Genomic DNA, 17391 nt, shown 5'->3' on the forward strand with positions numbered 1-17391 from the left:
CCAAAAAGAAAATGGTGTCACATAAAATGAGACGGAGGTAGTATAACTAACTTTCTGATAGTTACTTAGTACAGTAGTCTTTCAATATGAGAGAGTCTTTAATATAATTGTTTGGTCAAGTTTTACTATCTTTCTAGTTGAATAGATACACAAATTCTCTTCTTCTCTTCTTCTTTTTCTTTTCTATCCTGGAAAAACTATTGTTCCTAAGATCAATTTTATGGTATCAGAGTAATCGAGTTAGAAGTGTCTAACAAATTTCTACGATCCTACAATTGAAAGTTTCAATTGAGGTGTAAAGTTAGATTCAAGATCAGAGATCTTGGAAGTTTGAAACAATGGTGACTACTGAAAGTTCAATCACATGAACGACTGGTCTAGGTAGAGTTCAATCCCCTGCTCAAGGTGATATACAACCTAATGTGATCGATTGCAACCATCCGTTGTTCCTCCATCCATCAGATGTGAGAGGTGCCCAGATTATATCGTTTCAACTCACTGGTATCGAATATTATTCAATATGGCATAGGTCCATGCGAGTGGCTTTGTTTGGAAAGAATAAGTCAGGTATGGTAGATGGAACTTGTGCTAAGGATAAGTTTCTGAGTGATTTGGGGAACAATTGGGAGAGGGTAAACGCAGTAGTGTTATCTTGGATAGTGAATTATGTTGCTAAAGAATTGTTTGGTGGTATAATGTATGTGTCTATAGTAAAAAGAGTTTGGGATGATCTATATGAAATGTTTCATAAGGTTGATGCTGTGAGAAACTTTAATCTGCATAAGAATATAGCTTTTTTGTCTCAAGAAAATATGTTTGTATATGCATATTTCTCGAAACTGAAAGATCCGTGGGATGAGTTTGAAGATCTTGTTCCTGCACCAAACTGTGATTGTGATAAGTCCAAAGACTTTGTGCTGAATCTTCAAAAATTGAAGTTGTGTCAACTTTTGATGGGTTAAATGAGTCATATCTTTAAGCAAGAAGTCAAATTTTGCTTATGAGCCCTTGCCTTCAGTAAATCAGGCTTATGCCATGATTGTGAGTGATGAAAGTCATAAGATAGTAGCTACAAATATTGGAGTGTTGAGAATTAGACTAGGTTCACAATTGAGAGATTTTGAAGTAGCTATGTACACTAGAAGTCAGGGACAAAGGGTCAACAAAAATGATAGTGTTCAGAGTGATTTTTGCAAATTAAAGGATCACACCAGGGAGAATTGTTGGAAGCTAATTGGTTACCCTCCTGATTTCAAGGCAAAAAGGAAACAAAGAATAGAAGGTAGTGTTGCTTACAGGTTGGTGGCTGATCAGTCCAGTGAACTATGTTCTCAGATCAAGACAAGAATAGGTAATTAAGAAGATTCTGAAGTATAAGTGTCCATGATAAGTCATATGGGTAAAGCAGTTTTCACACAAGAGCCAAACAATAAAATTCTAAACATGATTCACTCTAGCAATTTATCAAAACAAGAGACATAGGCAGCAGATGTGACTAATGTAGCAGGTATAAGTAGTGCTTTTCTAGCTTTATATAAGTCAAAACAATGGATCATAGATACAGGAGCTACTCATCATATATGTCTAAGTTAAGTTTGCTTGATGAGTCTTCTGTTATATAGTCTGAAAAAGTAAAAAAGGTATGTCTTCTTAATGGTGATACAATTGTAGTTGTTATTGTAGGGAAAATTGTTTGACAGACGGAAACAATATTTCTAATGTGTTACATATTTCACAGTTCAACTACAAATCTACTATTAGTGTCCAAGATAACTAGAGAATGACAGTGTAAGTTTTTTCCCTGATTTCTGTGTGTTCCAGGATCTATGCACTGGGAAAGTGAGAGCAATTTGAATAGTTGATGGTGTACTGTATTTCCTGGCTGATCAAAATACCAAGAAAGCATATGGTTGTAGAGAAAATGAAGTATTGGTGGCTGATAGCTTTGAAAAGAAACAAGCAGAAGTGGAGTTGTGGAATAGAAGGTTTAGGCATGTGTCTTCTAATGTACTCAAAATAATTCTATCTGTTGATAAGTCTTCTGCTATAGAGGATAGAATAAAACAGTGATGTTATGTCCTAGTTCTAAGCAGACTAGGTTGCCATTTCCTTCTAGCAATAGTAAAACTACTTGTTGCTTTGGTCTTGTGCATATGAATTTGTGGGGGCCTTATAAAACATTTACTGTTAATGGCAATAGATATTTTTTTGACAGTAGTGAATGATTTCAGTAGAGTGACTTGGGTGTTTCTATTGAAATTAAATTCTGATGTGTATGTTCATATTGAGTTGTTTGTTAGTTATGTGAAGACTCAGTTTTATAAGGTAGTGAAGGTTGTAAGGACAGATAACAAGTCTGAGTTTGTGAACTCATTCTGCAGTAGTTTCTTTAAAAAATTAGGAATTATTCATCAGACAACTTGTGCTTACACTCCACAACAAAATGGAGTGGTTGAGAGAAAACACATGCACATTTTAGAGGTCACGAGAGCTCTAAGGTTTCAAGGGAAATTCCAATAAAGTTCTGGGGATATTGTGTATTGACAACTGTATATATTAGAAACAAGTTACGAAGTTCAGCTATCCATTATCAAACTCTTTATGAAAGTTTGTATGGTAAGAAACCTGGCTGTGATCATCTTAGAGTAGTGGGGTGTTTGTGTCATGCTAAGGTTGTGAATGAGTATGACAAGCTTTTGCCTATAACAAAATCCACTATACTTACGTTTTTTTTTTATACTAAAAAAGGATATGTGTTGTATGCTATGGTGAATGATACTTTTTCAATAAATAGAGATGCCTCTTTTAGAGAAAATATGTTCTATTTAAAGAAAAGAATATGGTTCCTCAAGAACCTCAATATACATTTCCTATGAGTGAACAACGGTATGAGTTAGCTGACACAACTGAAAATGATAAGTTTATAAGGGTTGTTCCTGACATAAGTAATAAGCTTTCTGATACAACAAGCTCACAAGGTGCAGTCTCAAACTTTTAGCATGAACATCATGAGGTGACACAAGATGATACAATCAGTTCCCACGAAATGCAGGATAAGAGGAAGTCAACTAGAGACAGGAAAACACCAACTCGGATGATTGATTTTGTGTCCTTGAATATTCACAAGGATGTTCCCTGTGCCTTATAAAAATTTATGTCTTATGGAAGGTTGTTCAAAGAGTATATGACTTGTGTAACAACCTCTTCTTCAGCTACTGAACCAATCACTTACTTAGAGGCCAGTAAATACCCAAGGTGGATATTGTTAGGATCGAATCCACACACATGCACTTGATGAATGAAGAACACAAGAACTTTCGAGAGAGAGATGAGATATTTAGAGAGAGAAAGAGAGAAACCAATATTTCGTGGTAACACTCCGTGAGTAAACTTCCACGGCGGTGGGGTATTTATATTAATGATTTAGAGTATATTTAGTTACAGAGAATAAATGGAGAACAAATAGTACAGCCTAAAATTTAGATGACGATACATCAAATATATGACAATACATCAAATATTAATCAGTCTCCACAGCCTAACAGATACAAGTTATGAAAGATGAAATAGATGTTTTAAGTCACAATCATACTTGGGATGTGGTTAGTCTACATGAAGGTAAGAAACTTACTGGTTGCAAGTGAGTGTACAAGATAAAATATAAGGCTTCAAGTGAGGTAGTAAGGTTCAAAGCTAGGCTAGTTGCAAAGGGGTATAATCAAAGAGAAGAAATAAATTTTAAGGAGACTTTTTCTCCAATAGTGAAAATGAAAACAATAAGAACTGTTCTAGCCACTGCAGCAAGGAAAAAATGGTATATCCATAAAATGGATGTCTATAATGCCTTTCTAAATGGTGATCTCACTGATGAAATATATATGGACCTGCCTCAGGGATTTGCAAATCAGGGGGAGAATAAGGTGTGTAGACTAGTCAAATTCCTATATGGTTTAAAGCAAGCTCCTAGGTAATGGAATATAAAGTTGTCAAAGGACTGGTGAGGTTTGGTTTTGTTCAGAGTCAATATGATCCCTCTCTATATGTTATGAAGACATATGAAGGAGTCACATTTGTATTAGTATATGTAGATGAGATGTTGATCACTGGTGATAGATTGAAGCTTATAGAGGAAACAAAAACACCTTGCAACAATCTTTCAAGATAAAATATTTAGGAGAATTAAGGTTCTTCCTTGGTATTGAGTTTCCAAGATTTGAAAAAGAGATTTTGATGTATCAAAGGAAGTATACATTAGAGTTGTTGCCTGAGTTGGGATTAAGAGAAGCTAAGCCAGCTGATACTCCAATATGAGACCTAGGGATGATCCTCTTGCTGATCAAAGGGGATACCAGAGGCTAATTGGGAAGCTTCTTTATCTAACAATGACTAGACCTGATATAACTTTTAGTGTGCAAACTTTAAGTTAGTTCCTACAAGATCTTAAGAAGACGCACATGGAAGTTGCACTTAGAGTGGTGAGGTATGTTAAAAACTAGCCAGGGTTGGTAATTCTCCTATCTAGTAGTTCAGAAGAAAAATCAGTGCCTATTGTGATGCCGATTGGGAAACCTGTCCACAAACTAGAAGATCTGTAACAGGTTACTTTGTGAAACTAGGAGATTCCATAGTATCTTGGAAGTCAAAGAAACAAACTAAGTTTTCAGAAGTTCTGCAGAAGCATAATTCGGGAGTCTTGAAGCAGTTGTAGCAGAGTTAGTATGGATACTAGGTTTGATGAAGGAAATTGGATGTGAGATAACACTTCCCGTGAGTGTCTTCAGTGATAGTAAGTCTGCAATGCATATAACAACAAATCCTGTGTATCATGAGAGGACAAAATACATTGATGTTGATTGTTATTTCATCAGAGATAAACTATTTCAAGGAATGATAACTACAAACTACATTTCCAACACAAGAGCAACCAGCAGACATGTTAACTAAGGGGCTTACTAGAGTACAACATAATTTCCTTATTTCCAAGCTAGGAATGTGTGATATATTCTCCCCGTCCTAGCTGGAGGGGGAGTGTTAAGAGTATTGAATAACAGGAAAAAAATTAATTAGTTCAGGAAGTTAGTTAGTAGTTAAGAAAGTTAGTTATAACTAACTTTCAGATAGTTAGTTAGAACAATAGTCTCTCTATATAAGAGGGCCTTTGATGTAATTGTTTCATTTGGTCAAGTTTTAGTATCTTTCTAATTGAATAGATACATAAATTCTCTTATTCTCTTCTTTTTTCTTTTCTTTCCTGGAAAAAACTATTGTTCCTAAGAACATTTTCAATCATAACAAGGTACGATTTTAAATTGTGGTTATTTCGCTGTAGTTTATATTTGTATACATGTGATTGGACTAATTAGCTAGTGAAACAATATTTAATGATCCTATAAATTAATTATTTAATTAGATTCTTCAATTATCAATCACATTTCACCTCAATTTAAAGGCCTGAAAGTTAGGACATCTCTAAAGATCATCTTATCAATATTGTAATCCATTTATAGTAGTTCTACTCGAACACTTGAAAGTACTTTCTTTTTAAGTTCACCAAAAGAATTTAAATCGAAAAAGGGACCAAAAGTGTAATAAAGTTTAGCCAAAAGAATTTACCATATATATGTATAATCCCTCTTTGATCGACACGTTGGTTTAGTTAATCATTTGATTACGAAATAAGTTTGAGAAATATTCTCTTTGGATTGCGACGTTTTGATTAATTTCCACCACAATGTGAAATTTCAAGAATAATTATTATTATCTTGTAGAGGGACCAATGGAATCTAAATTAAGAAGAATATCTAAGTCACAATTATAATATAATGACATGATATTTCTAATGATGAATGCACGAGACTTAAGCCACATATGAGATTTCACATTCACAAATGTTATAAAGTTGAGCCAAACATTTAAGAGTGTGATTTAGTGGTCATTTAATAAGACTTTTTAGTCTTTAGCTGCGATTATTGTGATCACCACACAAAAGTGAAATTTCTTGTAGTGGTAATATGATCGAGTCAAATGTGTAATTTAATGGCTAATGAATTAGCTTAGGTTGAAAATTATGAGATTTCATATTCTAATTCCAATAAAAATATAAAAAGAAAAAATACTAAATATTTTCTTCACATGTGTTTTAACCTTGATGAATTAAATTATCTGATACGTATGGGCGAGATACTATTGCGTACTTCATGTAAATTAATAACAAAAGATTAGCAATGTTAATACATTTCAGTTTGCTTCTATAACTTGCTGTCTTGATTATATTTATGACTGGTCATCATTTGGGCCCTTCCTATCCTAAAAAGCAAGAAAATAGTATTACTGAAAATTTAATTAGGAATTTCTCATTTTATCAAAAAGATACATGTACTGCCTAGCTATGTTGAGTTATTTTCTAGAATGATTGAATAATGCTTTCATGATATACAAATATTTTAGGGGTATGTATAGATATCAAAATTTTATAAAATTTTATAAAATGAGTTTTATTTTGGTTGGAATTATTGAAAGCTATTTGACCTTAAATCCTAACTAATGCCTAAATAAAAGATAAACTATTCCCCTGAGAAGACATTTTAAAAATTTCAAAAATTCATGAAAAAATCATAAAGAGATCAAGATATGATTTCATAAATTAGATAAACACACTATTATCAACTCTCAAATTATAAAAAAACAGTATTCCAAAACTCCTTTTATCTTTGTAAATTAAATTATTCAAAAAGATATTTGTTCCTCGATTTCTATGCAATCTTTTTTGAGTCCATCAACTTACAGTAGTGAACTCAATATTTTTAAGTCATATGCTCACCATGACAAATTAACATATGTATAAGGTCATTATTTTAAGCTTTTTGATTTTGCCATTTTTTTGGGGATCTAAGTAAATAACCATAAAAATAAAATAATATACTTCTTTATATTCATTGCCCATCAACTAATTACACTATCAACTTCCAATTAATTTTACTTAATTGATATTAAATCAGTATCATATATTGTATTAATATTATCAAAACTAATAAATTCAATATATTAACTAATATTAAATATCTCTCTATATATAAATACAAAATATATTATGTATACATTTATATTACAACACAAAATATATTTACGTGGACATCTATTTTCCAATCATCAAAATATTTTTTTGTATGTACACCCCATTTACAAGTATCAAACCCAACCCCCTAATCATTTTGAGCACTATTGCAGGCAATCAAAATGCTCATAATTATAATATTTCCTTTTATCTCAATATACGTGGCACATTTCAAGTTTCAAGATTCAAAAAAATTTATTTATGATAATATATATATATATATATATATATATATTAAATATTTTGAATTGTCAATTATTGTAATTTATAGTACGTCTTTAGTTTACAAATATATATAAATTTCATTTTTTTAAAAATTAAAAATTCTTTAAGTAAAAACTGTTTGACTCTAAAAAGACGAAATATTTCACATAAATTAAGAAACACGGAATAATCAAATTTCATGATTTCAATGCTCAAACTTCAAGAAAATATCACTTACAAGGCAAGAACGAGTGTGGAGTCAAATGATTCATCATCAGCACGATGAAAAACACTTCTTCTTCATGCACACGTAATACCTACTTAATATTCCTTTTTGCCTAAACAAAATATTTTCTTATTGATTATTTTTTAACTAGAATACCTAATTAGCAAGATATAATTAACAACATATAGTCATATAGAAATCATTAAGTACTCGATAATTATATCTCAATGTTCTCGTCTGTAATGAATTTAGTTGTACTTCATTTTCAATTCGTTTCTCGTAATACAAGACACTACAAGAAAATACTATGAAATATATTTCATAACTAAAGAGAAAAATGTCTGAAATATAATCGAACTTTGATTGAAATAGTTGTAACGATATCGTACTTTAGGAAGGATCTTTTACCCCTGCAGTATTTAATAGTGTATTTTAAAGGTATACATGTGTCTACGTGGACATTATAAATATTGCATTGTTATAAATAGTAACGTGTCCACGTGGACACATATATACCTTTAAAATACAATGTTATGAAAGGTCATTTCCAAAATTCAGTATTGTTACAACAATTAAGGTCAAAATTCAGATATATCTCGAACCCTTTTCCGAAAACTAAACAATAAAAGCTTCATGTTAATTCAATTTAGCTATGGATTAGCAAAGAATGATATAAAAATTCAATTACGAGCTATTTAGCAACAAATTAGCTAGAAATTATCGATAAATTCCATAGCTAATTCCATATTTTCTACTAGTAATATAAGAATTAATGAATAATGAACTTAATTATCCCACACTACAAGAAAGGTATATAAATACGTAATACATGTTGTCACATGAATGCACAGTGCTAATTTGGTTTATTAGACGGATTAAGCCTATATATATCATCAATAACAATAATAATAATTAATTAAGAGAGTATATCTTTAAATCTTTCTCTCATTCAATCAAAATGTTGAGGTTTAGTAGAAATCTCATGAAGTTAGTTATTTTGCTGGTTTTAGTAATCTATTGTAGTTTGGAGAAAGCAACATGCAATGCTAGGTCACAAGAATCAAGTTTTGAGAATTTTTATGTCTTTAATGTCTTAGATTATGGTGCTAAAGGTGATGGAATCACATATGACACCAAAGTAAGATATCATCCTCTATAATATTCCCTTTTATTGTCCAATTTTAATATTTTACTTGTTATTTTAGACGAAATCAAGAAAAAGTAATATTTATTTTATCTATTATATCCTCGATAGTTAATATTTTTGAAAAAGGTAGAATCTCTTTAATGAGTAATTAATTTTGGAATCCTATCAATTTACAGGGGTAATATGGTAAATTCGCATGTCCCAATTTATGTGACACATTTCGTTTTCAAAAGTCAAATAATTTAAGTTCGACCGGAAATTTATGCAGGAAATTTTATTTTTTGAAATGAAATTTATATATTTGTAAACTTCATAAAAGTAGTATAAGTCACAATAATTGATAATCCAAAATATTTAAAAAACATATAAAAAATTTACATACAGATAAACTTACTTAAATCTCAAAATTAAGAAACATGTAAATTAAAACGGAAAATATATTATTTTCTAATAGACATCTCAATTAACTGAAGTAAGAACCAAGAAAGTATATAGAGTACTACTATTTCACAATATCTTAGTCATGTGTTAACATACTTCTCTTACTATTAGTATTCAATTATATGTTCCTCACGTGTGAGTTATTGACTTTAATTCTTATAATAGGTAGTAGCGAGGATACGAGGCTTATTACTACTCTGATATCATATTAAAGTATGCAATTATATTATATCTGAAAGCTTAAATTATTAGAAAATATTCATCTGTTTGGTATGAAGGTGTATTTTTCATAAAAAATACTTTCCTAAAAAATAAAATTATTGTTTGTTAAAACTTTTTTTCTAGTATTCGATTAATAGTTTTTTTTTTATTTCAATATTTATATATAATATATAAAAAAACATATAGAGGTGCGAGGGGGTGGTGGGGACGGTGATGGGTGATCAAGGTGTAAGGGTTGGGGTTGGTTGGTGGGGGAACTAATAAACAAAATTGAATGTCATTTACAAAATTTGTTTTTCCTTTTTTTTTTATTAAGAAGGTCATTTTTCTCATCGTTAAGAAATTTATTTTTATAGTTAGAGAAAATGTTTTTCAAAAATTTTATCAAACCAAACATAAAAAAATAAGAAAATATTTTTCTTCATACCGAATACATCATACATTTCGGTTTCAAACGCACAATAATGAATTTTATTAGATTCTTGAAAATACTAAAAGCCTAAAATAAATAAGGCCATATTTTTATTATTATGCATTTAATTACTATGAAAAACCTCTCCTTAAAAGAGGAGGTTATTTATATGAACATGGTGAAATTATGTGAGTACTTGTTATATATATATTTTTTCTAAATATTAACTTGAATGATAATTTGATTAAATTATCCTTATTTATTTATTTTTATCTCAATTTATTAGTATACTCTCTTTCACCACATTAATCTCTACACATTTTCTAAAATAATTAATTATATCATGATTTTTTCTCAAATAATAATAATAATAATAATAATTTTTAGTAAGCACGACAATTAAAATAGATCGAAGGGAGTAACATTTTATTTCTTTATCTGCCACATATTCCATAATTATTTTCAAGTTAACCCTAATCCTAATTTCACCAAAGAACATGTCTGTTGCAACTTTGTCATTGTCTTGGCAGGCATTTGAAGCAACATGGATAGAAGCTTGCAAAGTTGAAGGTTCAGTTATGATGGTTCCATCAGACTATGATTTCCTAGTTGGTCCTATCACTTTTTCAGGGTCACATTGTGAAAAAAACATTGTTTTCCAGGTATATACATTCAGTCCACTAATATTTTGTAAGTTAATTGAAGGGGTAATTACCCTAAGTTTCACTAGTTGAGAAGCTAATTACTTAGATACATTCTAGTTTGCAATATTACGAATTTTATCAGATTTTGATATTGTTCAGATACTTCCAGATATAATTTGCTCAAGATACACAATATCCAAATGAATTTGCATATATCTGAAATACATAGAAAAATCTCGCTCGCCACTTTCCTATGTATCTGATATCCAGATAAATGCAAATCACACCATATACATACAGATACATGTATCTACTGTGATTCACATGTATTTAGTGTGAATTACATATATCTGAAATATATAGACAAATCTCGCTTGCCTCTCTCCCTATTTTAATGTATTTGATTGTAAAAAATATGTATCTAGGTGTATAAAACACATATCTAGATATATCTGTTATGAAATTATTAAGTAGTGATATAGAATGTAACTAGTTCAAACTATAAGGAGAATTAGTAAATATGATAAGAATATTTTGTAATTAGGATGTTCATTTTCCCAGTGAGCTGGTTCGCCCAAAAATGAATGGAAAAATCATGTTAAATAACACAATTACCTACCTTATGCCAAATGAAATCCCTTACTCATTAAGTGGATATTCTTATTTTATACTTTTGGTGCAATTTATGTGGCAGGCACTGAAGTTCCATGGAAGTTCCAATGTAGTTGTAACAGGCATAACAATCCAAAACAGCCCCAAAGCACATCTCAAGTTTGATAATTGTGTGGCTGTTCAAGTTTATGGGATCACAGTTTCATCCCCTGGAGATAGCCCAAATACTGATGGAATTCACCTTCACAACTCACAAAATGTTGTCATTAACAGCAGTGATATTGCTTGTGGTAATAATTTGATCAATTACTCTTTGAAAGATATATAACATAATCTATATTTCTATAGCAATTACAACAATAGTGGCTAAGCTCTTTACGCTAGAGAGATTTCGAGACTTTTCTTTTTGTGATTTTGAAGTGAAAACTATAACACATTATGCAGGAGATGACTGTATATCTATACAAACAGGAAGTTCAGCTGTGTTCATTCATGATGTGAATTGTGGACCTGGACATGGATTCAGCATAGGAGGGCTAGGAAAAGACAACACGAAAGCCTGTGTTTCTAATATAACAGTTCAGGATTCAACACTACAAAACACTATGACTGGTGTAAGAATCAAAACATGGCAGGTATAACTAATAAAACATAAGTTGAATCCATCAATTGAGATCACCTCGATGTTCACAGGATGTCAATATTTTCAGGGAGGCTCAGGCTCAGTTCATGGAATCACGTTCTCAAATATCCATGTCTCAGATGTGAAAATACCAATAATGATAGATCAATTCTATTGTGACAAAAGAAAATGTGGTAACCACACATCAGCAGTAGCAATATCAGGAGTTTCATATCAATCCATAGAAGGAACTTATTCATATAAACCAGTTCATTTTGCGTGTAGTGACTCTGTGCCATGCACAGGTGTTTCCCTTGCAGACATAAAGCTTAAACCTTCATTAGAAAAGAAGCATTTTTATGGACCGTATTGTTGGGAAACATATGGAGAATTGAGAACAAACACAACCCCTCCTATTGATTGCATTCAACCCGATAAAAGGATCCCTAGTTACGATCCTTGTTGATTAAATCAAAATTAAGGATTGTACTCTCATTCAGTTGTATGAATTGTCCTATATTCGATGTATCTTTCAGATTAGTTTTCTGTCTATGTATAGTTCTGCAAGACCTTCATATCTACCTCCTCGAGGTAGTGGTAAGGTCTGCATACACTCTACCCTCCCCAGACAGTGTTTCACTAGGTATGTTGTTGTCATTGTCATTGTAAGACCATATTGTATGAAATAGCTACTTTTATGTATATTATTATCCAGAAGATCACAGAATAAGAGGACATTTAATTGCATATCAACCTATAATCCCGACACCTCTCATTTTCTGCTGTGCAATAACAGTATCAACTTTGTAGTATACCATAACAGAAAGAGAAACAGTATACCATTCAAAAAAATGAAATCTTTGTAAACAGCTTAATGTACACACCTATTTGCTACCTCATTTCTGAATCCAAGTACTTCAATATCCCACAAGATGGGGAAGTCAGCGTCAGTAGCTCCTTTATTGTTTTCTAAACATCACAGTTATCTGAGCAAGGGACCAATGATTCCATTCCCAAGCAAGATATTGATAATTCAGTTCACAAAGAGTCGCTCGAGGTAGTGGACCTAGCACACTCCCAATTTAGGACAGCCAGCTGCAAGAGGCAAGTCCAAGTTCTCTACAGTCCTGAAGGTTCTAGGAGCCATCTTGTCAACATAAAGAGTTCCGTCTAGGTGGTCATATTCGTGCTGCAAAATGCGAGCCTGCCATCCTGAAGCATCTACTTTGATTGTTTTGCCATTTCGATCCAAACCAGTAACCTCTACCTCTAGGTGTCTTTCCACAACTGCTCTGAACCCATCAACACTGCAAACAGAAGATTAAGCAAAGAATTCATTTATATCTGTGGTTATTAACGTGATAGGACATCTAAGCAGTTTTAATCACATAATGTATCACTCTAAACGCTAGGAATAGCCTGTCAAAGAGAAATTCAGATTCTTGTGAAAAATTGCACATCCACATAACAGCGCCAGTAAAACTGTTCTTATAACCTATTTGGTCAAGCTTCTGGGAAGCCAAACATGCCTAGTTTCCGAATTAACATATTTGGAACATTGGCAAGCACAAAGTACTACTCTATATCGGCAAAGCCGATTTTTAAAATCGATTAGCCAAACACAAACTGCCACTAGAAAACTTACTTTTCTGAAAAACACTTCAGAGTTCTGATAACAATTATTTTTCAAAACTAGCAGAGATTTTGGAAGCTTGATAAACAGGCTATTAATTTGCTAGGTAATTTTCTATTAAACAATTAACTTAAACAAATGCTAACAAGATAAACAGCTATTTCCTGTTAACTATTCAGACAAACGCAAGCAAGCAAAAATGAAAGTCAAAACAATGTACAAAACTACAAATCAATAAAGCTCCTTCTTCTCAGACTATCTCCTCAATAGGCAGAGTGACATCTTCACCAACTCAATGCACCTTCAATTGCACAATAACATAGCTCATCTTTACAAAAGATAGGCCATTGTGCATATCTGAAATGATTATCAGAACAAGTTAAGGTAAACTTGATGGCTGCGACCATCGAAAACAAGAGCTCATCCTGATAATTGTTGAAAACATATGGCCTCTTGTACCTTTTTCTAATAAAAGAATTCATAAACCTTTTGACACAGTTTTGAGGTGATGATACATTTTGCTACTTTACAAAAGATAAAAAAAAACTATCTTCCTCATACAGGCTATCATTGCTATTCACTTTCTAAATATTTCTTTGCATAAAATGATACTAATGGAGCAAATAGTTGCCTTTTTCCCGAAGTGCTGAGGCCTAGGATCTTCTACCAAAAAGCATGTTTCTATTCTGAGCCCCGATGTGCTCGTAAAAAAATATACTACTGCATTTTGATAGTTCAATATGTAAAAAATTTCAAGTTACGCTTAGTTGTTTCTGTGTTACCTCAAGCAGCCCTCGAAAAACAATGCAGTTTTATTGCCCTTCTTTTTAAGCTTTGGATTTATAATAACCTGAAAGAATAGAAGAAAACTGAATGTATTGCCACAAAATTTGGACCTCATATTTATCAAGATGACACATAAAAAACTTCACACACACCAGGAGATCAAATGGACGTCTGTCCTGTGCTTTGGTTTCATCTTTAGGAGCATAGCTTATGTACTCATTTGTGTCTTCAAGCACAACTATCTGTCACTTGCCATACAAACAAACTTGGTGAGGCAAAAAAAAAGCTGGACAAACAAAATGTTTTCTTTAACAAACCTTCAAAGGAATACCANCCCTGTGCTTTGGTTTCATCTTTAGGAGCATAGCTTATGTACTCATTTGTGTCTTCAAGCACAACTATCTGTCACTTGCCATACAAACAAACTTGGTGAGGCAAAAAAAAAGCTGGACAAACAAAATGTTTTCTTTAACAAACCTTCAAAGGAATACCAATTTGAGGAGCGGCAAGACCAACTCCGGGTGCATTTCTCATAACCTTCACCATCTCATCTATAATCTTTTGGATTCGTTCTGACCCAATCTCCTCAAGAGGAACGTCCTGAGACGGTTCATGAAGAACAGGGTCACCGGCTTTCACAATGTCAGGCATGGCTTGCTTTTTTTTCTCTCCTAAACCCAGAAACCAACCTGCTCGAGCAGTGGCAGAACTGTAATTTTTCTTGGATATTAAGTCAGTGCATACAGAAGGTCTTCCCTGCAGATTCCATTGTATGAATATTGGTCTCTGGGAGCCACGGAGTTGCATTAAGTGGGAGGTCAGAGGATTCATTTTCTTACAAACTTTCAAGTATTTTGGAGTGAATGGAACGGAAAGAACGCGTTGTGCCAACCGCGGAAATCTCTCCATCATCTATCTCAGACGACGTCACACCCGTAACACTAGTTAGAGCATCCCAGAGTATTCATGGGCCTGCTGCACACAGTTTTGTTCAAGAAAATTAGAGGGATTCACAGTAATTCACTAATTTCATATCAATAGTATAATGGTGCATACTGCCAGAACACAATACCAAGAAGAAAAACTCAGTTGAAATAGAAGTTGAACTTCTGGTCACAGAACAATTTATCGATCTTTAACAGCTGAAATATGACCCATGGAACTAGTATCTCCTCAGATTTTCGTGCATCCAGCTAGCAATCAAACAGTTCAAGGACTAGGGAGTATGATGAAAACTAGTTAGTTAAACCATAATTGCTTGATGTGTATAAGTGACTTAGCTTTAGAAAGATGATGCAGCATTGTAAAATGATAAGAGGGATTTGTATTAATTTCATATCACCTGTATAATGGTCTACTACCAGAACACAATACAAAAAGCAAAACTCAATTGAAATAAAAGTTGAAACTTCAAGTCGATTTAAAATTTCTTATTCAAATTATAACTTTCCAGTTTATTAGGGAATGATTTTTGGAGTGACAATATGTCTATCCTGGACAAATAAAATCCAATGAGGATTTGGTTCATCCTACACATACATCATGGACATCTTGCCTTTCTATCTTCTATATACATGTAGGCAACTATTGAGAGAGAAGATATACCACATAATGTCGAACAAGGAACAAACAGCTGCAATATGACACCTTGAAACTACAATCCCCTCAGATTCTTGTGAATCCAGCAAGCGATCAAATAGATCAACCGAGAATGATGAAAAATAGTTATTCTGATCACAATTGCTTGATGTGTGCAAGTGCCTCAGCTTTAGAAAGATGCAACATTTTAAGATGATAACATTCGAAAGAGAACAAATAGACGTAAAAAGTGATAATAATGCATTATGAAAAGATCCCGAATTTTCCTGGTAAACCACATATTTTCATTCAAAAAATCAGAAGATGCAGAATCCAAAGTTAAATACAGACTTGTGGCAGTTCTTAGTCACTTGGATTGTATAAAAGGCAAAGATATTTGACAAAATAAAAAATCCCAAATTTGAGGCATGATTCAAGAAACAAATATAATCCATGACTGCAGTGTCGCGATTCTCTTCAATGGAATTGGCAAACAAAACACAATTAAAATAATTGATACCAACAAGCACATTTATCTGATGCAGTGTAGGATCCTTCTAGTAGCCCCTCTAGCTCACATCACATTGATGTTTAGTAATGATCTTTTGATTCTAGATTCAAGAACAAAAAATCATATAACACCAAATAAGCACTTCTTTCTAACATTACTCTTCCACTTATTTATCTCATTAATGTTACTTCTGTTCTTTGACTTAAACTGCAAGTTATTTCTTCGCATTCAGCTACTTAGTCAATCAAATTGTTTCTCTATCTTTACTAAAAGCAATTAATAATTTGTAAAGCTGCAACTAGACTCTACACTATCCATCCTAAAGTCTCACATCACATTGGAAACTTACAATGCTTCTATCAATAGTATCGATTCCTGCAATGCAATTAACGAATAAATGACACACCTTTTCATAGATTAAATCCAACGTCACCAACGATTTTTACATAAGCTCTTATATATTTTTATGAATACAAAGAATAATTACATAAGAGAAAATGTAAAAATTAACTAGCCCAGGTCTCTAATTCTGCACTTGCTTATAATGGGGCTGCATAGATTTGCTCCTCCATATTAACAAATTCAAAAGTTTAAACATCTAAAATATGTCACATTTCTCAAGTGTTACTAACAATATTCTTCATTTCTTTCCTTGTTGGTTGGTATTTGTATAAAGTACACATAGCAAAAACAAAATGCATATCTATATTTAGCCCAGATTACAAAAACTTTTAAAAAAATAATTAGTCACATTCTACAAAAAGATTGTGCAAAAATTAAACACAAACATTACAAAAAATTAAATTGGAGGAAACATAACAACTAAAACACAGAGAAGATACCTAGAGGAAAGCAACAGTTACTCCTTGAAGAAGGGATAAAGCAAAAGAGAAAATGGCAAATGAAAGCAGATGAATAGATGGATGGAGAAGATGATGTTGGGCTGGGCTTAAGCAAGAGCCCACTAGTATTATTACAACTTTTATTAGGGAATCAAGTATAATTTTTGTTAATTATCAAAAACATGTCTAAACAATTTAATTTTATTTAAATTTTATATTTAAATTATTGAGTATGTGAGAAAACATTCTACGACGATAAAAAATAAATAAATTATTTATATTAGTTAAAAACTAAAGAGTAAAGTATTATTATCTAATTTTTTTTAAATAATCATTTTTTAAAAAATAAAATTTAAAAACCCCACTTAGTAATCCCCTCCCCCCCCCCAAAAAAAAA

The 17391-nt window shown here is 32.1% G+C and overlaps 2 protein-coding genes across 8 annotated transcripts; one reads left to right on the forward strand and one right to left on the reverse strand.

The window, feature by feature from the left end:
- The first annotated feature begins 8502 nt into the window (after positions 1-8502).
- LOC107024781 (polygalacturonase At1g48100-like) lies at positions 8503-12246 on the forward strand. The gene is made up of 5 exons (XM_027918317.1): positions 8503-8682; positions 10297-10428; positions 11105-11312; positions 11467-11657; positions 11733-12246. The coding sequence occupies exons 1-5, from the start codon at positions 8503-8505 to the stop codon at positions 12108-12110; spliced, it is 1089 nt and encodes a 362-aa protein (XP_027774118.1). The 3' UTR covers positions 12111-12246.
- Positions 12247-12363: 117 nt separating this feature from the next.
- On the reverse strand, positions 12364-17104 carry LOC107026157 (peptide deformylase 1A, chloroplastic). 7 transcript variants are annotated; one of them, XM_027918442.1, is made up of 7 exons: positions 16995-17104; positions 15669-15829; positions 15136-15279; positions 14541-15035; positions 14216-14305; positions 14060-14127; positions 12364-12951 (listed from the first exon to the last, which is right to left on the reverse strand). In XM_027918442.1, exons 4-7 carry the CDS (start codon positions 14973-14975, stop codon positions 12711-12713), a joined length of 834 nt encoding a protein of 277 aa, XP_027774243.1. In that variant the 5' UTR covers positions 14976-15035; positions 15136-15279; positions 15669-15829; positions 16995-17104; the 3' UTR covers positions 12364-12710. The 7 variants fall into 7 exon arrangements, with proteins under 7 accessions (XP_027774243.1, XP_027774244.1, XP_027774242.1 ...); XM_027918443.1 differs by having other exon boundaries at positions 14541-15038; XM_027918441.1 differs by lacking the exon at positions 15136-15279.
- Between the last annotated feature and the right edge of the window lie 287 nt (positions 17105-17391).

The sequence above is a fragment of the Solanum pennellii genome, chromosome 7 (assembly GCF_001406875.1).
Source record: "Solanum pennellii chromosome 7, SPENNV200".
NCBI lineage: Eukaryota > Viridiplantae > Streptophyta > Magnoliopsida > Solanales > Solanaceae > Solanum > Solanum pennellii.